Source organism: Tachypleus tridentatus, chromosome 9 (assembly GCF_004210375.1).
Source record: "Tachypleus tridentatus isolate NWPU-2018 chromosome 9, ASM421037v1, whole genome shotgun sequence".
NCBI lineage: Eukaryota > Metazoa > Arthropoda > Merostomata > Xiphosura > Limulidae > Tachypleus > Tachypleus tridentatus.
In genome coordinates this window covers 44,835,211-44,862,160 of record NC_134833.1, presented here as the reverse complement: position 1 = coordinate 44,862,160, position 26,950 = coordinate 44,835,211, and the positions used below count along the sequence as shown (strand labels likewise).

General features: G+C 34.4%; 1 protein-coding gene across 1 annotated transcript in view; it reads left to right on the top strand.

Moving 5' to 3' along the window:
- The window catches only part of LOC143225173 (fasciclin-2-like), a 117,034-nt gene that overhangs the window by 68,911 nt on the left and 21,173 nt on the right, over nucleotides 1–26,950 (top strand). Inside the window, exons 10-12 of the mRNA XM_076454132.1 lie at nucleotides 6,715–6,826; nucleotides 14,815–14,988; nucleotides 16,239–16,495. Of these exons, the coding sequence (XP_076310247.1) occupies nucleotides 6,715–6,826; nucleotides 14,815–14,988; nucleotides 16,239–16,495 (543 nt within the window). The remainder of the gene's footprint in view (nucleotides 1–6,714; nucleotides 6,827–14,814; nucleotides 14,989–16,238; nucleotides 16,496–26,950) is intronic.

The following is a 26,950-nucleotide window of genomic DNA, read 5'->3' as shown; positions in this document are numbered from 1 at the left end:
AGATATTTGCAATGTCAGTGGTTTGGTTACTCAAGTACATCATGTTGTGGTTCCTTGACATGTGCTTGTTATGGTGGCAAGGACCACAATGCCTATCAGTGTGATAGACCCTCATTTTGTCAATTGTAGTGGCTCTCACCCACCTTACTTTCTCACCCACCCTAGGTGGGTGGAAGAAAAAAAGATACAGGGTTTGAAAATAGTTTACAACATTTCTTACCCTGAGGCTCGAAAGATACTGTCCACCGTTCCAAGTGCTGCTGTACTTTGTTCCACTGCTACAGTGGAAGTGCAGACAGATCTCTCCGTGCCTTTGAAAGAAACATTCACAAACCATGTGAAAAGTCTATTGCCCTTCATGGTTAAGAAAGTACATGAATCAACATCTATCTCTGTCCTTACCATTCCTTCCAACAGTTCTCCAGATCCACTTCTTTTGGTTCTGAGTTTGGGTGTTTCTTCTCCAGCCTCAAGATGCAAAACAATCATTTATTCACTCCCTCAGTCATTGAAATCTTCTTCCAACGACAGAGACTTGCCCATTTGACCCAGGGCAGGATCTATGGAGTTGATAAGCCTCCTTTGAACAAACAAAATAAGGAAAAAAGACATGGTTGAACACAGAAGGGCTTTCAACTCAGTTTGCCAACACAAAAGTAAAAATGGTCACTTTGATACAGTTCAGCAGTTTTCGTTAGACAGAAATGACAGGCTGTGTGATGAACGAGTGCATGGAGTGGCGGCATTGTTGGTTGATGAGCATGTGCCCACCCTGTCTTTGCCACTCAACACACCCTTGGCAGAAATAGCCATCTATGTTTCCTTGGGTCATACCGTCACTGTTTGTTCTCTCTATCTGTCACCTGGAGAGAAATATGATTGATCAGACCTTGATGCTCTTGGTGAACAGTTGCCGTCTCCATTTTTAATCCTGGGGGACTTTAATGGATATCATCCCCTCTGGGGAAGTGCTAATATTGATAGGCTCACAACCTTTCTTTTTTCAGTACTGGTTCTTCTATTTATTTCCATGCACATAGTCAGTCCTTTACTGCTATTGATCTCTCATTTTACTCCCCTTCACTATTCACCCATTTTACATGGAGGGTTGACAATAATCCACGAGGCAGTGATAATTTTCCTATAATTTTGAGAGAGACTGTCTTTGGTCAATGCCACTCAACCCACCTGTCCTGGTGGAAGCTGGATTAAGCACATTGGCCCTCTTTCACTGCTCTCACAGAACTTGATCCTGCCATCGTCTGTAAGCCATCAACAGATTACTGTGTGGCAGCAGTAATTGACTGTATTATACAAGCAGCTACTCAATGTATTCCTAAAACCTCAACACGATTTCCATGATATTCTCATCCATAGTGGAATCCGGCCTGCCATATGGCACAGAAAGCTCAAAAATGGCCCTTGGATACTTTTTGTAGGTATCCCACATTCTTTCACTGCATCGCTTTCCAGTAGGCTTGTCACATGCTCAGTGAGTAAGACGTCAAAGTCAATAGGAATCTAGGATTATGTTCACAACAAGCATATCTTCTACCGCCAGTTCCAAAGTCATATGGGACAATATTCAAAAGGTCAGTTGGCAATATAACTCTGTCCCCCTCTCGATGATGCTCTCTAATGGCCAGGAAATAGTTGATACCTGGAGCATTGCCGATATATTAGGATAAAGCTTTTGCTGGGTATCTAGCACTACTGCTTCTTTTTCCATCTTCTGAGACATCAAGACTCGGGCAGAGAGATCACCTCTTTCCTATCGAGCTGATTGTCTCTATGACTATAATTGTCCCTTTGCACTGGTAGAACTCAAACTGGCCCTTCACCCGTTTGGCAGTACATCGGTTGGACCTGATAATGTACACTATGAAATTCTGCACATCTATCTCCTGCATCTCTTGCAATTATTCTAATTGTTTTTAACCAGATTTGGCAGGAGAATGATTTTCCTGATGCCTGGTGCCAGGCTATTGTCCTACTCTTCTCTAAGCCTTGGAAGGATCCCAAGATTTCTTCAAACTATCATCCAATTGCTTTTATGAGCTGTCTTTGTAAGACCTTAAAGAGAATGGTTAATTCTCATCTTGTTTGGTTCCTTGAATTAAACAACCTCCTGTCACTCACAAATTGTGGGTTCAGACTTGAAACATCAATCATAGAAGCCTTTTTCAAACAACAACATTTTGTTACAATATTTTTTGACATTGAGATGACTTATGATACAACGTGAAGGTATGGAATTTTGTGAGACTTCCATATATATGGGTTACATAATTGTCTATTTATATTAAACATTTTTAATGGACAGGAAATTCCAAGTTCGTGTGAGTTCGATACTTTCCTGTTTTTTTGGGGGGAACTTGTAGTCCCTCAGGGCTGTGTTCTGAGTGTCACACTTTTTAGTACAAACATTAATGCCATCACTGAACAACCCCCTCTTACTGTTGGAAATGGGCTCTATGTCAATGAGTTTCACATTTCATGTCAGTCGTTGAATATAAGGTATATTGAGTGGCAGCTACAGACTGCCCTCAATCATTTACTGAAGTGGTCCACAGCAAACAGCTTTAACTTTTCTCTCTCTCTAAAACAATTTGCATGCACTTTTGCATCCAACATGTCCTGAAATCGATATTGGTGAAGTTGTGCTGCCTGTGGTCCCTGAGACAAAGATCTTGGGCCTTATCTTTGACCATAAGCTGACCTTCATACCACACATCAAGCAGCTATGGGTCAAATGTACAAGAGCATTGAACATCCTCCATGTCCTCTCTTCCACCACTTGGGAAGTAGATCAGTGTTCTATGCCAAAGAGATATCATATTCTTATTCAATCAAAACTTGACTATAGATCACTAGTCTATGGCTCTGCCAGGACCTCAGCCTTAAAGATGCTAGATGCCATTCAACATCAAGGATTTCAGCTCTGCAGTGGGGTGCTCTATACATCCCCAGTTCAGAGCTTATACATAGAGTCTCATGAACCTTCTTTGCACCTCCACTGTTTGCAACTGTCTTTACTGTATGCTTCAAAACTTCATTCCTTACCAAAGCATCCCACCTGGGTTTGTGTTTTTCTTTCTCAGTGTCCCATACTTTTTCATAACAGACAATCTGCCACTGCTCCTTTTGGCCTTCATATCCAGGCACAGTTGGATGAATTGGGTCTGTCCTTCGATCACATTCCTGTATTCACTGATCAGCCAATCCCACCATGGCTTCTTACAGTCCCCAAATGTGACCTCTGTTTAAGTCAACTGAGAAAAGCAGACATTCACGATTGGAAATGCTGTCTGTTTTTCACTGACCATCTTTAGAACCACCTTTCCATTCTTATTTATACATATTTGAAATCAGGTGACTGTGTGGGCCTTGCCATGGTTTGTTGTGGTTTGGTGTTTGCATGCAGAATCCCCTCTACAGCTTCTGTGTTCACTGCTGAACTGTATGCCATTTCTCTTCTTTTGGACCATATAAAACTAAGCAGTACTCAAATAGCACTATTTATCCTGACTCGCTTAGTTCTCTACTGGTCCTGTTCTCACCTATATTCAAAACCGACTAGCACATTTCTCTTTAACATCTACTTTTATCCAGTATTTCTGGATAACAGGCCATGTTGGTATTTGGGGAAATGAGTTCGCCAACACCACAGCGAAATCTATCTGTTCTGGCACTATCACTGCATGTTTCATACATGGATTATGGTTCTGTATTCAAGGCTCGGCTCCATGCCATTTGGCAGTTGGCTTGGAGTGAGCAACGTGAAAAGAAGCTTTTCCAAATAAATCCATATATTGGCCTTTGGCCGTTTTGCTTCCATAAGGATCGAAAAGAGGAAGTTGTTCTAACTAGACTACGGATTGGTCACAGTTTTTTAACTCATCATTTTCGTTTATCTGGGACTGATGCACCTATATGTTGTCTGTGTAACATTCAGGCCACAGTAAGCCACATTTTACTGTCTTGCCATCATTACAACTCTCAACAACGGCACCATTTTAAACGTGTTCTGTCCCAAGGTTTATCCATAATGTTAGTGTTATTGGTGATGGTGACACTTTCCGCCTTAGAAATGTTTTTAGTTTTTTGAAGGATATTAATTTGTTTAATGCTATTTAAGTTTTTAATTTATACATTAGACCTTTTTTAATGTGATTCCCTTTTAAGAATCCATCCAGTTCGATTTGAAATTAGAAAATTGCAATAATGTCAAATAACTTTGAACTAGGACTGGAAAGGCCAACTCCAGGTGACTGACAGTGGTTTTTGAACTTACCCGTTAGTCTTCATGACAAGTTATGATAATTAGAGTTATGCTACAGAAAGTCCTTTACAACTTGTATTACTGTAGATTTTCTCTTTCTGCTGTAGACTGGATGTAAGCATTGGTTTTAATGCTATTTATGTTTTTTAAACTTTGTTTCACCTTCATTTCTTTTTATGAATTTTATTAAATTTACTTTAATTTTAACTTTTTACTGGATTTTTGGTGCAGATAGTCAAGCTGCTTTGTGCTGTAAAACATCAAACCAACCAACCAACCACTGTTCAGTCCATTCCACCATGGCTTATTATGATCCTCATGTGTGGCCTTACTTTGAGTCATCTGAAAAAAGCAGCCACTCCCAATTAGAAGTAACATCTTTATTTGCTGAACATTTTTCATATCATCCTTCCATTCCCATTTATACAGATGGTTTGAAATCAAGTGATTCTATTGGCTCTGCCATGGTTTGTTGTGGTTCAGTTTTTGAGCACAGAATCCCCTCTAAATTTTTGTGTTCACTGGTAAACTCTATGCATTTCTCTTGCAGAGGATCACATAGAAGTAGTATTCAAGTTGTACAATTTATACCAACTTTCTTTGCTCTCTTCTGGCTCTGAAATTGTTTCACATTAGCTCTCACCCTGTTTTTGCCAACATTGAAAACCAACTGGCCCATTTTCTTTAACATCTACTTCTATCCAGTTTTTCTGGATAGTAGGCCACATTGGTAATTGTGGGAAGAAACTCACTAACACCACAGCTAGAAGGAACAAGAATTCAATCTTAAATAGCAAAAGTTTGTATTGAAAAAGTAAGATTAAATACATTCTGATTGATCAGAAACTTATCCAGATATATAGACTGGAAAAAAGCATCATAACTGCACTGTTGCTATCATAATCTTCCCTAAATCTACCTTTAGAGAGAGTTTGTTAAGTTGATAACCTTGGTCAAACAAAACTTTTTACAGACTTTATGTGTTTTGATCTTCTCCAGAAAAGATGTATCCCTAACACCTGTAAACTTCTTTTCCCTTGGGATTCATTGAGTCTTGACATGATCAATATCTATAGTTACACTGTCCTCTGTTACTATTTCCACAGCTTACCTTTCAATCCATATTCATCTTCCTACATATGGCTGTTAAACTATTAGAATCTTCTATCAGCTATATCATTCCTCCTTTAGAAATTCTTTCCAGGTAGACGTTTAATACTAACCAGGTGCAACTCATAAAGTTTTACTATGCAGGTGTTTAATGTTTCCAGCAGTATAATAAAAGTTACTAGAAAATTATAAAGAACAAAGGTAGCTAGAACAAAATAACTTACGATCTTCCTTGACCACTTGCTATGTGAAAACTGTATATATCCAGGATAACTAACTTGAAGAAAGACAGCTGGTCAACAATATACACTAATGCTTGGGCTTCTCTACCAACAAATATTGAGATTGACTGTTACCCCTATGGTTAAAAGATCAAGTTTGTTCAGTGGCGGATTCTGATCCTTAATTTTTGTATTTGAAGATATAATGAAAACATGTACACTTTTCAAGTTGATAACAGTTATGCAAAAATTAATGATCTTTCTTACATAGAGTTATCACATTGTACTAAATACTGTAAAGAAATCTTAATAGAAATAAATTGTATATTTAGTTAATATCCTATGTTGTACATCTTCATTGTTTATTCCCATCTACATGTGAATAAGTTATATAAAAAGTACCCTTTAGAAATTAGTAAAAATCAGGGAAAAGTAGTTAGTACCTGTGATTTAGTGGAAGAAAATGTCGGTGTAGTTGTACCTTTTTGGTTTAGTTCCGTAATATATATATGCAATATATTTGAAATAGTATAATTTCAGGTGAGCTCTTAATTTTGCTTTAATATTATTAACTACTTTTTTTTTTCATCTTGTTAATTATACTTTGCTGATCTAGGTATGTGTCATGTTATTTTGATGTTCAAATGTTGTGTAAATAAATGGACCAGGCATACTGTTATTAATATTTTATAATTAAATGTTGATGCTTTTGATACTATTGGTGTTACAGCAAATTAGAAATACACCTAACTCTCCTTTTTCTCACTTTCTTTACAAGAACTGTTGTATGGCATAATGAATAAGGCAAATTTAGAACATGCTAGAGAAAGCTTATTCTTATATTACTTGCTCCCAGAAATGTATATATCTGTGTGTGTGTTAAACAAAAGAAGTACATATATGCACAAATAGAGATTTGGTACTGTGGCAACAATAAAAATATCAAGTTTACAAAATGTTCACTTTATAAAACCTAACCAAATTAAAACAAGTATACAGTGAAAAGATATTTTCTGAAGGTGAAATAATGCATTACATGCTGTTTAGAAGATACATAATATTAAATACTGCATATTTCACAAATGAAACATTTTATTTTAGGTCAAACCATCACTTACCTTACCGGGAGGTCGAGATGTATATGGGACATATAAATGTAAAGCTGAAAACATGTATGGTACTGATGAGATTGATATAGTTCTAAAAGAAGCATGTAAGTGTATATTTTTCTCATGAATGAATGTCTTTTTTTTATTTTGAGAATTTCTTTTAAGGTATCAACATAAACCATTCACCAAATTTTTGTTCCTTGTTAAAATGAGTACTACCAGTCAAAATTTTAATGTTTATTATGTTGGCATGGTAAAACTAGTTATAACTTAAACAAATGGTTATATTATCCATTGTACTAATTTGTACTTTATAACAGTTCCAGCAATCGTGATAAGACTGCAATTTCTGAAATATTTAATGTCCATATGAAATAGGAATTAATATTCATGGTTGATTATTTATTCAAAACCTTATATTACTTAAATTTTAATATTATTAAACTTTTTATTTATTTAATTCGTGATATATTATTAATTAACACCTTACACAAGCAACTAAACACACAGTAGCAAATGCAACAAGCTGTCTTTGAGGACTAAATTTAAATTACTCTTTGTTTATGATACAGTTCTTCTGCATCTAATCTTTCTTATTGTTACTATTCTTGATCATTTTCTCAGTTTCTTCTTTAACATTCTGAGTGTCATTCTCATTTTGTTTCTCTGTTAATGTAACAAACTTTTCAAAAGATCACATTCATCTTGAAGTAGGTAAGTTGAAATAGAACATACTAACTCATACACTTAGTCTTCAGTCTACATTCCTGTATCTACCAGATTGACTCATGAAGGTAGTGTCTCAGATGGACTAAACTTGATATTGCTTAGTTGATTGTAATGTAGACTTATCAGGAACAACTGGAAAACATTGGTGTTAATCTGAAACACAAATTGTGTTTGGACCAAACTTGCAAGACAAAGTAGTAGATCATTGTACATAAGTTACCATAGATGTAAATGCTTCTCAAGTCTGTTGAAAGGATGCAAAATTAGTTGAATAGTTGGGAAATATGATTTTAGGATGGTGACCCATTTTAGTGAAGACTCCAAAATCTGAGCCATCTTCTCAAACTGCCAGTTTGTAGTTTCTACACATCTAGCTTTCTGGATATACCTGTGCAATTATGGTTACAAATGTGAAGCAGCTTTCTATTAAATCAGTTAGAAAAAAGACCATAAAATGTGTTATATATTTGATAAATGGTACTTGAAAGAAAACTATCATTTGTGCCGGATGTTATTGCTATGTACAACATAGAAGCAAAGCCTTAAAGGCAGTTCTTGCTGTGATTGTGTGGAAACGTTTACATATTTTGGTACATAGAATATCTTCTGCTGAAAATTAAATTAATTTTATAAGGGCACAGCTGACCGAATTGTGTCTGTCATTGATAATATTGTTGAGTCTGATGATCAGCTCTTCCCTATGTGGCTCATTACCACCTTGACATTTAATCCTTCTTTGAACCATCTGAGGGAGGCAATTAGAAGTGCTGTTGTCTCTTTTGTTGAATGTTTTTTGTACTGTTTTTATATTCCCATTTTTATGCCCTTACTTTGATATGTGGCATTCCTTGTCAATTTATACTGGTGGGACCTCTTTGGTCAGCTCAGCCTTGGTCTCTTCTGTTTCTTTGCTTAACATATAATACCCCTTCTTCTACCTTGTGTTCTCTCTCTTTTGCTTCAACCTCACACAACCCTTTTTCATCACAGGATATTGCCATTCCATCTTCATATATGAGATTTGTCAAGCCCATTGCCTGTTATAACAGACTATTTAATCATTTAACTTTCTTCTTGTTAAGTTTATATCTTCCACCATGTCTGTCTGTCAAAGTGTTGGTCTTTCATCATTGATTCATCTGCTACTCCTTTTCTACCATCCATTCTTGTGTGAACTACCTTTCTGCTTTTTTTGCTTGGCTGTTTGACAACAGTTTGAAGATCTCCACCATTGTTGGTTATCAGTGGCTTTGTCACATTGTGACATCATCACGCATAAGCACAATTCACATTAAACATTGAAATTTAGGTGGGAGGTAACTCAAAGTTATTGACATGCAAATCTGATATGCAGAAGCATGAGGGAAACAGCATTTCTATATGAAGAGGTATATGTGATAAACACATTTTCAAATTAGGAAAATACTAACTTTCAAGACATGCTCCGTATCATACTAGAAACATTGTATTACCAGTCAAGTAATAATAAATTGTTCAGAATTTTGTTTTCATTTTAGTAGAGTATAACTCTCAGTGTGATGCAGTAGCTTTCTGGATACCATTTGTACAGCTCTTAATAGTTAGTTTGTTCTTAAACTGTATGCTTAAGGAGAACTTTGTGAACAAATATATTTTATTGATCTAATGGACCTAAATCCATATGAAGAATCTACCACAGGAGATTTCCATTGTAGCTGCAATGGATTGTTTTCTTCATGAACTTATTTCAGCGTCAGTCTCCTCAACTTTCTTCAGTACTTCAAATGTGTGTGACTCATAGTAGATGTTGTAATAGCCTATTTTTGTTTTGTTTTTCCCTGCTTGAGTCATACTTTCTTTTGGTTTACCTACACAATTCAACCTAATGGCACTCCTTTCTTTAAAACACTAAACTTTTCTGCCTTGAATACTTTAATAATTGTGGAATAGGAATCCTGTAATGTAACTCCCAAAAGGAACCAATTTTAATAATCTTGTTCATTTGCAAATCACAACACTTCAAATGATCTTTAAACAAGAATATTTTTATCATTAACCTGATTAGGCAGAGACAAAATGTTTAGATAAGCAAATCTTTTACAACTCTCATCTGTCAGAAATATGTGTTCATACTTAACATTATATCTAACTTGTAAACCTAAGTCTAACAATTTTATGTTTAAGTGAGATGATTGTCAAATCTATATGCATATTTAGATGTTGAGCTGCTAGTTTGTCACTTGACAATGATGAATAGCATTTCAAGAAGTATATTAGACCTCCAGCTCTTTTCAATGATGCTTGTTGAATGTTCTACATAGCCATTCGTAACTGTATTAATCTGCTATTAACATTCTCACTGCCTGTATGGTAAGAAATTACTGTACTGATAGTAGCACCTACAGCTGCATTGTCTCAGATCTTGACATTTTGTAATTTGACAAGTTCTCATTGGCTGGTAAGATATTCTGCATGTATTGCTATGCTATTATCACAAGTTTGCTGTATACCAAATGCTTTTCTTACAGTTTTTTTACCCAACACAAATCTTTCAAGTTATTAAAGGTTCTTAAGCCACAAGCAGCCTTCCTTAGCTTCAGCTGTCACTAGTATTTTTTCTATTACCATATGTTTTTATGTTTCTTTGACAATAGCCCAGTGTGCTCTGTTACTACATGCTCTTCTCCCTCCCAAACTTGTCAGCTCACCTTGAAAGAGCTCTTTTTGTGCATTGTTTGTCTTTGCAGGATTTTATTTACACTTTCATACTGTTCAGAAGAAATAGCTAAAAGGAATTAGCTATAGTTTTAGTATTTTGACTTCTGGTAGTTATTTCTTTCAAGGCAACCATTAAATACTTTATCTATATTATATATAACAGCAATTATTCTGTTAATTCCTTTTTATCTTACTTGGTGGCTGAAAGTAGAATGTAAGTAGGGTGTTTTTTCTCAACCCACATTACGGTTGCCTTCTGTTTTACCTAGATTGTTGGAGGAGAGAGTTGTTTGACAGATCCTTCAGTTTGTTCTTAATGCTCTTTGTTTCAGTCAAGTTGCTTATACATTGTGTCTCAAATTTCCTTTAGAAAGGGGCAGTCAAAATCATTCATCATACTTCTCCAGGATTTTACTCCCATCTCTTTATAGGTATGAAGATATCAATAAATTGTAGATCTGACATTAATCTGTTCCAACTCATCTTTTCTTGGAGTTACCTCATTTTAAAATGTTAAAAGTGAAATTTTGTGTTTATTCCACCATCTCATAATTTCTTATTTTTTCCATTGGGAGTAGTTTATCAGTTCACTGTTCTTCCTTTCTTCTTCATACATTTTCTCTTGAATTGTCTAGGTTTAATGGTCTTTTCTGTTTACTTGACATTGATTTTTATACCTTTGAATGTGTGGTTAGCTAATTCTGTTTCTTTTGTCCAGATACTCAGTTTCCACTGAACTTGTCACATCTGTTTAGTGGATCATTCTTAATTCCTTTTCCACTTTAGTATCAGTGAAGTATTTGGTACATATAGGATCTTGGATCAAAACATTCATGGTACAATACAACCATCTCCTATAGTTTTGCAAGTCTTTAAGTATTGTGTACATACTCTTATACCATCTCCATCTATTACCATATACATGTGTGTCTTTTCTTCTTTAGCAAAAGGTGGATTTATTTCAAAGATGCTCCTTGGGGTGCACTCATATGCTACACCTCCAGTGAGGTTTTGCTTGTTAGTGGCATCTGACGTCATACACATTGTAAAGCAGCAGGTTTACTTCTTCCATCATTCTCATGTATCTCCAGTTTTGGCTGAACTTAGAATTTATGATGGCAAAGTCTCATTTCCTCAGACTTTCATTCTTTTGCAAATTTCTCCCTCTCTCCCAGTTAAGGCACCATGTTGGGTAATTGGAAAGTTAGGAAAGTTCTGGTTCTTGGAATCATTAAGAAACAACTCACTTCAACATATTGGAACTTTTGTGGCTCCACAGATACATGCATGCTGCTCTGCTACCTTGGCTTCATTTTGATATTATCTAAATGGTGTTTTGAGGTATCTTACTCATAAAAATGCCTTTTTGAGGTGCTCTCATTTGATCCAGTCTTTTACAATACTGTTATGCTCCATTTGATTTTGTCATGAATCCAGTCCTTTAACTCTATTTCTTGATTATGCTCAAAACTCTGTTGATCTTGACTTTCAGTTGTTGTGGTTTAGGTTGTTACCTTCCTGCCTATGAGACCAAGTTTTGGTGAATGAGAAATCATTATACAATCTTTGGTTTTCTCCTTCACGTCAGTGTGGTTATTCTAACTTTTAGTATTTCAGAGGTAAGATACCCATTTTGAATTTTATATTTTTAGAATTAAAATTAATTTTAAAACAGGAACTTGCTTTTGAATTAAAGTTCCAAATTATAATAGGACCCTTAATAATAGTATAGGATGGACAAATTGCAAATTTCTAATAATAGTAACATCCTGAATAACAGTACAGGATGGAAAATGGAGGGTTTTTTTCCTCCGTACTTCATGTCATGTGATTTTTCAGACAGTTAGCTATTGAAAGAGAGTGAAAAACGTGCACATGCTTTTTTAAATTGAATTTTCAGTGATGATAAAATAAATGCTTTGTAATATTAATTTTATCAACTAAGTAAACTAGCTAGTTACAAACTGGTAGAATTTCCCTTACATTCAATGGAAATGCTTCCACTTTGAGTTTCAAATAGGCCAAACCCTTGTTTTGGCTTTATAACATAGCTCTTGATTTTTCACAGAGTACTATAATTAGACATCCTAGTCTGCACTTGCTTGACTCTCAATAACTAATGTAAGAGATACTTGCTTGCAGATTCACTGGGGAAGTGAGGTGGCCAAGATTTCTATCAAGTAAGTTATACTAGCAGATTTCTCTCTGCCTTGTTGGCCAAAATTTAATAGTTGTACACTTCTGAATAAATATCTTACAGGGTGGATAAATGCATGAAAGTAAATAATCATACATGTACAATTATTCAGAACTCTATTGTACATTCCCATACACCTCCCCACAACCAGAAAATATATGGTTTTCCATCACTGTTGCAATTATGTTTGACAAAAGGCAAGCTTCTGCGTGGCCTCCTGCTGTAGGCACAATAAGGAAAGAGTGAGGAATTCTAGTATGAAGTGAAACATGCTCTGCGTTATACAAAGGGCATTCAGAACTTTGCCATACAGTAGTTCACAGTATAAGAACTACTCAACAAAGAAAAGCTTTTGGTATTTTATAAGCGTCTGCTTGAAATTAATTTTAATTCTAAAAACGTGAAATTTATGAAACTCTATGTTAACCTGATGATTTGTATTAGAGAAATCAGTAGATGCCTAAGGCATTTAAGTTTAAAAGAACATCAAAATGCAGTCCATCTGATTAAAATCACCTCAGCTTTAGCAAAACTGTGATTAACATGGGATACACATGAACTAGAACAGCCATAAAATTATAAATGAAGTAGTTGGTAAATCTTCTTTAAAGACAATACAACAAACTGTCTCTTTATATTGGTCATGCAATAACAGTTTTTTTCGGTACATTTCAAAGAGCCTGAGGCCTTGCAATGTTCACAAGATTGTATCAAAACAGTAATACTTACCCAGATTTTGTAAGGAAGGTAGTTTGTGTTACCCATTATAGAAGAATGTGTATTTGTTTACCATGTCTTTCAAACAATAGATTATAGATTCTGTGATGGATTGATAGCATTTTACTGTTTCAGGACATGAGGAATCACAGTTAAAACATTCCATTATTTGTTGGATATACGTAAAAGGTTAATAGGAAATTATGTTTCATTTGTTCATATATCTATGAAAATTATTTAATATGGAGATCAAGTGTTTCCAGATATCAAAAATACTCTTTGTAATGAATATACTTATCTGATTGAATAGGGGTTTCTGTTTATAGCTTAAGACTTTAACACTGCCATAAATATGACTAAAAGTATAAAATGTTTTCATTTGAGATATTACTGTTAATGTTTAGCTTCATTTATTTTAAATAGGTAGATTCCACATGTAAAGTTTCCAAAGTATAAAAATGAAATTTGAATATTTACAAAATATGTTACGGTCATATTCTTTCTAAACTTTATCACACTTAACTTGATACAAATATAAGATATGGTAAAGGTTAGTGGACTGACACCATATTTGCATGTTGTGTCTTTCTGAAATTGAATAACTATACATATATATCTTACTTTAGTATATGTGATGCAGGAGAGAAATGTTTTATGCATAAGGGTGATGGTGATAAAACATATATTACTAGGATAAAGAAAAGGTTAACACTAAAAATTATATTTTTTATTTTGAACTTAAACCAATGCCTTATTACTAAATAACACAAAATATAAAGTCTTACTAAAAACAAATCTTTGAAATGTTTTCAGGTTTTAGAGATTATGCAAATAATATTTGAAATTTTGGGGTTGAAAAATAATTTTTTTAATGATAGCATGAAATCACTTTGCACTCAGACTAGTAACGAAGCAGACTCTGAGTTCACAAACATATCTTTAGTAAAAATATTTCAATAAAAAATGTGATTTTTAGTATACAAAATACTTGCATTCTTAATTAAAATCTACCAAATTTTGTGAGATACACATGCTATGTCACAAGTTATAATGCAAATATATAATATGTACAAATGTGTAGATGAACTTGTATACATATTATATCGAGCCCTTAGCAAAAGAATTAATTATGTAAAATAAATTTGTTATTCATTATATAAAAGACATTTAAAACCAAGAATATATTCCATTGCAGTCTCAATAAGTGGGTTTAGCAAGTGATTTTATTAATCACCATGTAGCACTAACTGAGACTTGTATGTCTTACATGTATGTAACTTGTTTACTTGTGTTAGACAATTTTAATAATCCACACTGTTTCATTAAACTATTTTGAAAATAATACTTTGTTGGTTAATATTTTCCATCATCACTCAATCTTGGCTGATGAAAGTTAAGATAGGTTTAAGGTTTAAAGTGCAGTTCTCATATTATCAAGAAATTATCCAACATGAGTAAAATGTTTCATAGTTGTCTGAGAAGTAAGTCTCAGTTGATTAATGTGAATGACACCACTTGCTGGCTCTACTTATGTTGGGGTGAATAAGTGTTTATAAATAACTCCTAGTAATTATATGTATGTTTTTAACTTCTTTCAAGATGAAAAAGTACAATTGTGTTTGAATAAACAAAACTTTTCCCAATTGTTTCTCAACCCTATTTAATATAAATCTTCATTGGTTAGTGCTTTCCATCATTTATCTAACTTAAAAACTGTCTCATAAACCTTCAATCTTTCTTTATTTTTTGCAGCAATTCCTGGACCAATTCAGAAAATACTGTTTGACAAAATAACAGCAACAACAATAGTGTTTAGTATTGTTTCTCCTATAGAAGATGGTGAGATGCCAATCAAAACATATTTAATGGAGTATAAAGAAGACCAAAATACAAGAAATGATGTATATTATAAAGAATGGAGTGAAGGTGAGGTTTATCAGGTTACCTTTAAATATTAACCATGTAGATATCTTTTGGCAAAATTAATTCAGAAGGTTTTAACTTGTGTTCAACCTAAATGTTAGTAGTTACCTGCCATAAAATATCTAATACTGATATGGCGTATAACTTGTTATATCGCCTGCACACAAGACAGAATGTGCTTTTACATTAATGGTTATACCATGAATGTCTCTTTTTACTAAATTAATAAACATTAATTTGCTACATTCACCCACTTGCATGCTAATTATTATATGAATTCCCAAATTATTATTTCCTTCATGGAGGTATATTGGGTCTCCTCTTCCACTTCTGCTATCTAGCATTACTGAAGAATTGCAGAGGGTTATGCACAGTTGAGACTATCAGTGATCTTATTCATAGTGAGATGAAGACATATTTAAATCTGTGGTAGTTATCCATTGCCTACATTTATATCTTTGGAGAACCTAAGCAACACTTTATTCTTTTTGATGGTGAAATATCTACTGTGAGTCCCATCTAATCATATGGTTTCTCTTTTCTATATCCTTAGCAACTTGGTTGAGTTGCCCACTGGAGGTAATTGCACAGACCACTATGTGGACCTCCTTCAATACTATTATCTTACATTATTTGCTTTATTTGGCAGTCTCTTCATCTAAGGGTTTTGCCTACCCCCTGTAATTATCTTTACCATTTCTGCTATATTATCCAGAAGGGTATTTTTATTTCTACCTTTCAGAGTCACTTACCTTGTTTTCACAGGATATTACTTTGTGGTGAGTGTTGCCCAGACACCTGTACTTTTATAAAACCAGTGCTACACTAGCAACCACTATTTTTTTTATAATTGCCATCAGTTGCAACAGGCTCTGTAGAAATGAGGTGTTCCATAAGACTACCTAGAAGCTCAGCAGGTAGTATTACCATACTGTGCTTGACCACCACTCATGGACTATCATGAACAAAGTTAAAAGGGGATCCTTCCTATCCCTGCTAATCATTGAATTGAATAAATCAGGGTTGGTTGGCTTTTAGAAATTCAGAGAACTTGGTTTACCTATTGCACTGTTCCTCAAGATTCTCTAACATGCATTACCCCCCCAGTTTCTACTAGTGGAGATAGAGAGTACTTACTGCACCCAGTTGCCATGTGCTTATAATATGCTTTTATCAGTAAGTTTAAATTTTGAAATTTTAGGAAATTGAGTTATACTGATATTTGAACACACTAAACACTTCATATTTTACAGGACTTTCATATGTTGTTGAAAATTTGAAACCAAGGACTTCATACCTCTTTCGGTTTTCTGCTAAAAATGCAGTTGGTATAGGAGCCTGGAGCACATGGCTGTCCAAAAAAATGCCAAAGGAGTCAGTACCTGATAAACCTCTCCTTATTCAGTCAGGTGGAAACATGAGCTTTTATTCACTCCACTATGAAATTCGTTGTATTATCCCTGCAGACAATGGCAAGCACATACTTTTTTTTGAGCTCAAATACTTCAAGGTAATAAACACGGGAATATATTTATGAATCAGTTTTAAGAAAACATCGTTTTATCTGTGATAGAAATAATCATAATAAGGTATTGTCTGTCATGTATTTGTTATATTCAGTGTTTGTTTTTGTTTCCACAATTAGATACATTTAAAGGGTCTTTTTAACAGCAAACAAGTTAATGTGTGTTTGTGAGTTGGAGCATGAAAAATAGAGATCAGGTATTTATAGACATAGTATAAACAATAATTGCTATTCATAAAATTGTTTCATTTTATATTTTAAGAAAAGAACATTGTTAAAGTTATTGGAAACAATGATGAACATTATAAACAAAGTGTTGAAAATATGAAATTCATCATAATTACATAAAAATTTCAGTTTTTCTTAGTTACAAAGTATCATACAATTAGTTCAACAATGACAATAATTCATGCTCTGCATCATTTTGGTCTGAATAAATATCTGAAGTAAAACAGTTGGACATAAATTTTTAAACAATAAAATATTTGACAGCTATTTCCATTAAATGAGAAGGTGGTCTTAATGTGCACTGTTAAGTTAAATATCTTTAAACTTATTTTGTTTCAATATTTGTAGTAAAATTATGTTGAAGACAAAATATTTTACCTGTCTTTTATTAACTCTATGTAAACAGGCTCAGTCATTTTTACCAACATTGTAACCATCACGAAATAAAATATATACATATCTTTTTTCTTCCTAGAATGGCTGCAAATTATAACCTAAAATTACAATTACCTATAATTATGTGACCTCAGAAATTTTTTATTCAATTTAAAATGAAAAAGTTTTCCACATGTGTAAAATACAATGCCCTAAAACTTGTATAGTTTATCTAGCTTTCTGACTAACATAGGCCCTCAGTGGCACAGCAGTAAGTCTTTGGATGTACAATACTAGTAACTGGGTTCAATACCCATGATGGGCAGAGCACAGAGAACTTTATGCTCAACTACAAACAAACACAGTCAATTTTAAATTAAATCTGTCAGCAGTTATATTCCAATTTTTGCCATCAACAGTGACAGATGTGTTTAAAAGTAAAACATTATTTAATTTAGGTTGAGTCACTTTTGATATGAGATATATTTTTAAACATCTTAACAGTGAAAAATACCTCTCTGATTTGCATGTATGACAGATATGAGTGAACCAGTCTTATCTATTTATGTAAATTTCTCAAAAACAGTAATATGTTGGTATATTTGAGTGTGTGGTAAATGTTTTGATAATATACAGAAGAGAAGTTTTGCTTTACTTTTAAATCTAGAATTATGACAAGTTAATATGTAATTGATTATTTTATATTTTTTTCTTTTGTTTCTCAGATATAAAATGTAAATGTGTGAGTCATTGCTTAACCTTATTCATATCTTGCCAGGTTTTATTTCTTCTTATTTGCTGTAATCACATTATACGCTTATTTCACATGTAAAAATAAGAAAGCAAATCACTAGTGTACTGTATTAAAACTGTCCTTGTAAGATTGTGCTGGTTTTTACTGCTTCATAACATCACATTAATTTTGGTGTGAAAAGCTCATTTAAATTAGTTTTAAGTGGTTTGAGAAGTACCTCTCAAGTATTTAAGTATTGCTATAGTTTAAGGGAAAAGTTGAAATAGAGCAAATATCGACCTTGGGAAATGGAAGAACTGATTTTAAGAATCTAAACAGCAGCAAAATTGCCTTGGTATTGGATATTCAAGACTGTTTTGTTTAAGAGCTATTATTTAATTTATTTAGTGATTTAATATTTAATGATTATTTAGTTTTCATAACATACAATAGTGTTAAAAATAATTATTTTAAAAGTGATAGTTATGACAAATTTCATTATGTAACTTGGTAAGAGTTTTACATTGTGTTTGTGTGTGTGTATGTGTGTAGTTCAATTGTTGTAATTTCACATTACTCAAACGTTCTGTATTTTTTTCGTTACCTTAAGTGAGTATTGTTACATTATGTCCTCTGCTATTCTTTTTATTCCCTTTTTCAAATTTGCAGACATATCCTTGTGATCACACAACTTTAGGCTTATTTTCTTTTATTAGAGCTACATAAGCCTCCAACATTTCATTTGCCTCCACCATTCTTTAGTTTATAACTGCACAGTAACACTAAGATCCTTTTGTACTTTATTTTGAATCTCAACATTTTCATGACATGTATAAAATTTATATCATAAGTAACATTTTCAACCTCCTTTTTTCTAATGGCATAATTATATTTTTTATAAAAACACATAGGTGTGTTTTAATAAAAAAAAAAATCCAAAATATACCATCTGCTAACATAGCTATTCTTCAACCTCTAGGGTTTCAGCTTTTCTCATCTAAGCCTTGATTTTTCTGTCTTCTAAACTAATTTGGCAATAATTTTGGTTTTAAATTTAATCAACCCCTAAGGGGCTTGAGAGACAACCAGAAATGTTCAGAAACTGTTGTTTCTCTTCAGCCCTGCAAAGAATTTCTTTACAGACACTATGCAATAACTAATATTATTGACTGCAACTTTAGCATCTCCTAGTGGCTTTTGCTATAACTGATATTAAACTTTAATATTAATTATCTTAAAAAAAATTGTGATGTGCTATTTTCAGGCATGTATTAGCTTGTAGGTTACTGTTTCCAACACAGAGGCTGCTCGGCTCTCCTCTATTTCACATCTCGTATTTGGCATCTCTTGAACATCTTTTTTTTTCTTTGTGCTTTCAGTTACTGGGTTGGCTTCTCAAGATGCCAAGTTGGATCAGCCATCTACTTCTTTACTTCAGTTAGCCAGTCAGGTTTGTCAAGTTCTGGGGTTTTCTCCATTCACCTGTGAATCTGCTCCCTCCTTGGCGACAGAAAGGTCTAAGGGTGAATATTTCTTTTTTTCTCCTTCACTGAATATTGCTGTTCATGCTGAGGAATTTGCAGCGAATTTACATTACAGATTAACTATTGTTTCCCCCCACGTTTCTCTGAATAGGATGCTTTTGTTTACCACCACCAGGAGGATCTATATCTAGATTCTCAAATACCTGACCCATGTTGGTATCACTTTGAATAGATGACAATATCTCTAACTTGCTCCACACTACTGTTTTAAAATACTAATCTTCCTTTACAAAATTGTTGGAAGCTTATCATCATTCCCCACAGCAATTTGAATGTGAATTGTGTCCTTTGTTGGCTTCTACCTTAGTCCTTTTACTGACTTCTGTTCTTTATGTGGTTTCCTTGTTTGTATGTTGTTAGGATTTATTAGGTGATGATTTCTTGTGGAGAATGTCTGTCTAATTGCTGTATCCCTCCATGAGTAATGTGAGGCTCCTTTTCTTCATCCATTGATGTTCATGGGTGTCCTAGTGGAGTTGGAATGTCAGATTGATGTTGTCTGTTGGTATACATCCCTGTCGTCGTTGTCTTCTTGGCTTTCTTTGTTTGCTGCTGGCAATCAAGATGCAACTGCATGCCATGTTTCTCGACCCTAACTTTTGTTCCTCAAGCTTTTGATGTTCAAAGCAGATCCCATCTTTATCTTCATGGCTCCTACACTCAGGCTGAACATCACAAATGATTTCAGTGACTATCCCATGCAGGTGTGGTCTATGGGAGTGTGGTTATATCAATTTCTAGCCACCTGGAACTCCCTCATCACAGATACATGGGTCTTTTAGGTTTTTGCAACAAGTTTGGTCATTCAGTTTACTTCCCCTCCTCCATTATCCTCCCATCTTCTGTTATTTCCATCTCCATCAGATCCATTTAGTATGGAGCTTCATTCCAAAGTAATCAAGGTGTTATTGATCAATTAGGCTACAGAAAGAGTTGGTCCCATTCTTCTGGGATTTTATTCCTGGTTGCTTTTTGTGCTCAAAAAGATGAAAGACTGGCAACCAATCATTAATGTATTTCATCTCAACAAATTCTTAGGTCCTTTCACATTTACAATAGAATCCTTTCTCAATCTATGGCATTTTCTCAGTCTATTGGTATTTTTCATTAGGTCTATGGATGACCAGGTTTAATGCTGCTGATGTCTATCTCCACATTCTCATAGCAAAATCATCTTAGCAATATCTATGTTTTGTGCACAAGGGTCAGTTTCTGCCCTTTGGACTAGTCTCGACACCATGTATCTTCTGCAGAATGGTAAGAACCCTCTCTTGTCATCTTCGTGTCCTAGACCTGTGCACTCACCACATGGATGACTGGCTACTTATGTTACCATCTTATTGGTTACTAGAACAACACACTAAGATTCTCCTTTTATAAGCCATCAATAAGCCAAAAAGTCCATTCTTTTACCAGTTCAATTTATTGTTTATGTGGGGATTTTTTTCTTACCAACTCCATATATTGTTTATGCAGGTGTTCTTTTCAATGCAGTTATAAACCAGGTACAGCCAACTCACATCCGGCTCCAGGGTATGGAACAGGCAGTCACTTCAGTCAGATAAAACTTCTTGCCATCCAGTGGGATATGGTTTAAGGTCTAGATCTGTTGATTCATTTGGGTAATCCCACAGTGGTCTCTTCCATTTTCTATTAAAGGGGCACATGTTCTCAGGAACTTCGTTTTTAGACTCTGGATACTCTTTACTGGGCTCACTCCCATCATATAAGCTTCCTGGATTGACATGTTCCAGGGGGGTTTGTTTAACAGCATATCTCCTGTTTCAGCCCAGTTGTATTCTCTCAACTGAATAGATACTATATCACAAAATTTTCTGATGGGTTTGCTTTCAGTTCAAGGCTCCTATGATCGATTCATTTGTCACTCATTGGAACTCTCAACTATAGGCATTGTGGTTCTCAGTACCCCATCTTTGGATCTTCATTCAGTCAGGATTGCACCTGTATGCCTTCCTCCCAATACATCTGTTACTCAGAGTTCTAGTTATGTTTCAATCCACTACATGTCTGGTACTGTTGGTAGCTCCAGCTTGGCCAACTGAACCATGGTTTCCTCTTCTACAGTATTTTCAAGATTATCGACCTTTGCCTATTCCTCTTTGGCTTCTATTGAAACAACTTTGATCCCACATTTTACATCCAGATATTCCCAAACTCAAATATCATGTATAGAAGTTATATAGCATTTCACATAACATCAAGGTTTAACATCTAAATTGAGCTACCTTGCATTTCTCTCAATCTATTCATAGACCTATAATGGCCATTTATCAGCAGAAATGGCTTGCATATCCAAAAGTACCCACTATTTCTCAGTTTTTGACATGGCTTTTTGACAGAGGTTCAGCTTTTTCTACTATCACATTATATAAGGCTGCCTCATCAACTACTTTTTGTTTTGCTGATCATTAAAAGCTTTTTAAATCCTATATGTTGTTTAGCCTTTACATATTATTTAGAGTCCTTTGTTTCAAACAGTTGAACATCATAGGTTGGAGTTGTTTGCACTATGTGTGCACAGGATTCTTTATCACTCAAGTTATATTCTGCTATACTCTGATAGGTCCTTTTTTCCAAAGATTGGTAGCCAGGGAAATGGATAAATCTTTCTCACAAATTCATTTGTCAGCTAATTCTCACCTACAATTGATATGATTCAGACAATTTATTATCTCTCTTTCAAGGGTCTAGAAGTCAACTCTTTTTTTTCATTGGGATCTTTCAGTTTATTGAGACTTATCCCCCAGTTACATTAACAAGGTGGCTTCACAAATTTATTCATTTTGCCGATTTTGGACTTTTGTTTCTGGTGAGGAAACTTCTGCGAGTCACTTGTCATCAGATTCATCAAATTTCTACATCTTTAATTGTCCAAATAAATTGCCTGCTGAATGACATTGTGCAGGCTTGTGTGTGCACTTCTTCAAGAACTTTTCACTCACATTATTTATATAATCTGGCAGTTTCTTATTCTGAAGGTTTTCAATTACCCCCTATGGCTATTTTGACCATGTCCACTAGATAATAAAGAAGGTGAGTAGTTTTTCTTTTTCTTTTGTTATGTCTTTCCTTTCCCAAGTCCCTCACCTGTTTTGTTTTTTACTGGATTTCATCCTATGACGAATTTTACCTTGACAGATGCACTTTTATTAATACAATTCTGCACTAGCAACCAATTTACCTAAACTTATTTCTGGTTGCAATTGGCTCTCTAGAAATGAGGTGTTTCATAAGACCATCTAATAACTTACTAAATGGTATTACCAATTTTTACTGTTTTGTCACTTATGAATAATCATAAGTAAACCTAAAGGGCATTTTGCCCATCCTTACCAATCATCAGATTGAATAAATTGGGATTGGTTTGCTTTTAAAAATTTAGGGAACTTAGTTCACCTATTGCACTGTTCATTAGATTAAGAGATGATCAACAACAAACTTGATTTTACACGACAATGAACAACATCTCAACAACAGTGGTACTCTGAGGAGAACAACTGGATTCACTTCCGTTCACCTATTGCACTGCTTCCAGTGCAGTGTTCCTTAGGTCTCCCCATTGTGCATTACCTCCCCAGATTCTACTGGTGTAAAAAGGTTGTCCTTATCACATGTAATTTCCTACTGTCTTGTGTGTTATATTCTGATCCAATAACTCAACCCAAGTGTTGTATTACTCATCTTTTTATTAAATAGCAAGTGCTAAGTAATAAGCAACCATGAACTATAATGAAGTAAAATAACAATTGAAAGTATTCAATATGACAAAACGTTTCAGTAGCCTAATACATGACTTGATCTGGTTAGCAAGAACAACATATCTTCCTATAGCTCGTATATAAAACACATAAAGGCCACATAAAACATATCAAAGTGCAGTAGACATAAATGCAGAATTGAATTGAAAACATGTCAATCTATGAAGAATTCAGAATAGCATCAACATATACTATTCCAGATTACAGTTCATTGAACACAAAAGTATCATTTATGAACAAAATTGCAAATTCTTTTATTAGATCCAAACCCATGTGGCGAATCATAGAAATTCCCACAAAAATCAATATTTTTTTTTATGAACAACAAAACCTAAACAGTTGCTTACCGACTTCGGGGAAAATGCAGTTGTAGTTTGAATACAAAAACAGGGACAGTCCAAATTTTGAAAGTTTCTCATATCTGCTTCATGATAATGACAATATTTCTTGTAACAATCTCAATTTCATGTGGATATGATTCAGCTTACAGACACTCACCTTCTTTATACAATACTGTATCACTAAGTGCAGCATTTGAATCAGTTTACAGTCAGGATCTAACACTCATACATGAAAATACATTCAAAGGATTATATCATTGATTAAACAGTATATTGTTGAATATACAAGTGCTGCAAAGGAAGCCTTCTACCCTGGATATTTCAGGGGATCCCCTTCAAATACAGAAGGCTCAAGTGTGGGAAGTCGACTGATGTTCACCACATCTGAGAAAGTCTTCACAAGCGACTGTATACCAGGATTGGCTTTTTCCTGAAAAGGAGTAGCTCTTGGCAACTGCAAATCATGTTCAGTGCCATCAATATTCAATGCTTCTTCATTAAGAGCTTGCAACTCTGCTTGTTTTCTGAGGAGTTCACTAGTTATTCGTTGTCCTTCTAGTTCATGTCATTGTCACTGAAGTTCCTCTGAGCCTCTCACTCTGCTTTTTGTGTGGACACCTCTGTAGACACTCCAGCTCATGTTATTTCCTCCTCCTTTCCTTTTCTGCCTGCAGAGTTGTGGCTTGAGCAACCAGAAGTGCTCTCCTAGAGGCAGTCGTCGAGCTTGACCTTTTTGAATTGCTGACCCAGCTGAAGCCTTCCAGTGTTCTGCCATTTATTGTCCCTTACGAAGTAGGGTCTAGATATTGCTCTTCACTCTATCTGATACCTTATTCTCTGTATGATCACAAACCTCAGAGTACAGTCTGTCAAGATCATCTAAATTACTATTCAGCTCTTCCGTTGTGACATGAAATATTTTGGGAGGACACACAGAGTCCAACAGTTTCTCCACCTTGTCACAGTGTTGCCTGCTCTGCTTAAACCAGGTCCAAAACTGGTTAATAACTTCCTCTTTCCTTTCCATAGTCTTTAGAGATGGCACACAAACTCTGGCACTAAGACAGGTATCTAATGCATTTTGAGCATTGGTGGAAGTTTCAGGATAAACATCCACAGCCACTACAACTCATGAGATTTCAGCAACTTTAGTTGTGTGGCATGTCTAATTTCTGCCTCATTGGGGTTCAGAGGAATGTCTAGAGATATGTCTAAAATCTCCTCTGCCAAGCTTATGCCTCTCTATATATATATATATCGATACTGATACAATGCTTTGAAATTGGGTTAACTGTGATTATTACAGTAAAAGTATGACACAATCAGTCATGACCTAATTTAACAATAAAGGCCTAGTCATTGCACCAAGTGTGAATATTGTTAAACACAACCTTTCATAGATCTCATAAAATAGATTGACTCACAAATCAGCTGAGATGGTTGGAATCAGTTGATTCACACAAGTTAGATGGTTCTTTTCTTCGAGGGTTCCAGTGTGGTCTTGCTACAAGATGTTTCTGCTTGGATGTTCAATCACCAGGGCAGTCATGGTTCTGGATGTCTTCTTCTGTGAGTGTTGAAAGGCTTTCACATCACATCATCCAGTTTAGTTCTTGAGGCATTTCGTTTGGTCTTGGGGTTGTTCTTCGATCAATTGTTAACCACAGTCGTTGACTGTAATTGCCCACTGTCTTGTGTGATGTATTCTGAATCAATAACTCAACCCAAGTGTTGCATTGCTGATCTTTTTATTAAATTGCAAGTGCTAAGTAAAAAGCAACCATCAACTATAACAAAGAAAAATAACAATTGAAAATATACAATATGACAAAACATTTTAGTAGCATGATACACCACTTGATCTGGTTAGCAAGAATAACATATCTATCTATTGCTCATATATAAAACATATCAAGGCCACATAAACATATGAAAGTGCAGTAGACATAAATTTAGAATTGAATTGAAAACATGTCAATCTCTGAAGAATTCAGAATAATATCGATGCATACTTTCTCAGATTACAGTTCATTGAACACAAAAGTATTGTTTACAAACAAAATTGCAAATTGTATTATTAGATCAAAACCCATGTGGTAAATCAGGGGAATTCCCACAAAAATCAATATTTTTGTTCATTATCAGCAAAACTTAAACAGTTGCTTACCGACTTTGGAACAAATACAGTTGTAGTTTGAATACAAAGAAACAAGGACAATCATAATCTTAAAGTTTCTTGTGCCTGCTTCATGATAATAACAATATTTCTTGTAACAGTGTCAATCTCACATGGATTTGATCCAGTGTACAGATGCTCACCTCCTTTGTTCAATACTGTATCAACCATGTGCAGCATTTGAATCAGTTTACAATCAGGATCTAACATTCATACCTGAAAATACATTCAAAGGATTATGTCATTGATTAAACAGTAGGCCATAGAACATTGTTATGTATTTGGATAAAACTGCATATAATGGAATCTGAAAGAAATACAAAGTTACAACTAGTACTATTTTTAAATGCACAAGATTCTCATTCCACAAAGGTGATTTGGCTAGGGCCACTTCTAACTTATACAAATTATCATTTGGCACTGAAGAAGCTTGAAACATTGCGTGATACAAAGTAGATAAATAGCATTGAGCAAAAATTTCATCAAAACTTCACACTCCTCACCAACATCACTTTGATTTTCTGAGGATCATTGAAAATACTGAGGTCTGACACAATACTGAGAGCTCTGATAATCACAAACATAAGTTTCACTTATAAGACATAACTCATCTACACTACAAAAGAGTTTTGACCAACTATTAAGTTGTAACTATTCAAGAAAGTCAAAAGTATCAAAACAGGCAGTTAAGTATTACTGTGAGTTAATGGAAAGGTTTAAGTAGCAAAACAGTATCTATTTCAAAAATTGTAGTAATATATTTCATACTGTTATCTGTCTACACTTAAGGAATGGTGTATAAAAATATATTACAAACTAATCGATTATGTATGAAGTGAACTTAAGTCTAGATTTAACAGTGAAGTAAAAACCTTTTTTGGTCTTTATTGAAACATTTTTTGCAAACTCAGATATACTGGCAAATGACATACATTTTTGATGAAGTCCTAATTAGTCAAACACATTAGAGATTTCTAACTGACTGCACTTTTATTTGGTGACATTGATTATTCTAATACTGCATCTATATATCATGTGATATAACATGTTCAGGTGCATCGTAATTAAGTTTAGAGCTATATCAGATGGGCCCACTAGATAACAAGATCTCTATTACAAGGTATTTTTAAATCTCTTAGTGAGTCAAAATAAAATGAAGTAATGAAATTGGACACTTAGTGAAATAAATAATGGTCAGTCTTAATAAACACTAAACACAAACACAGTGTGTATATTTGCTGTTATGTATGCAGTATTATTTTCT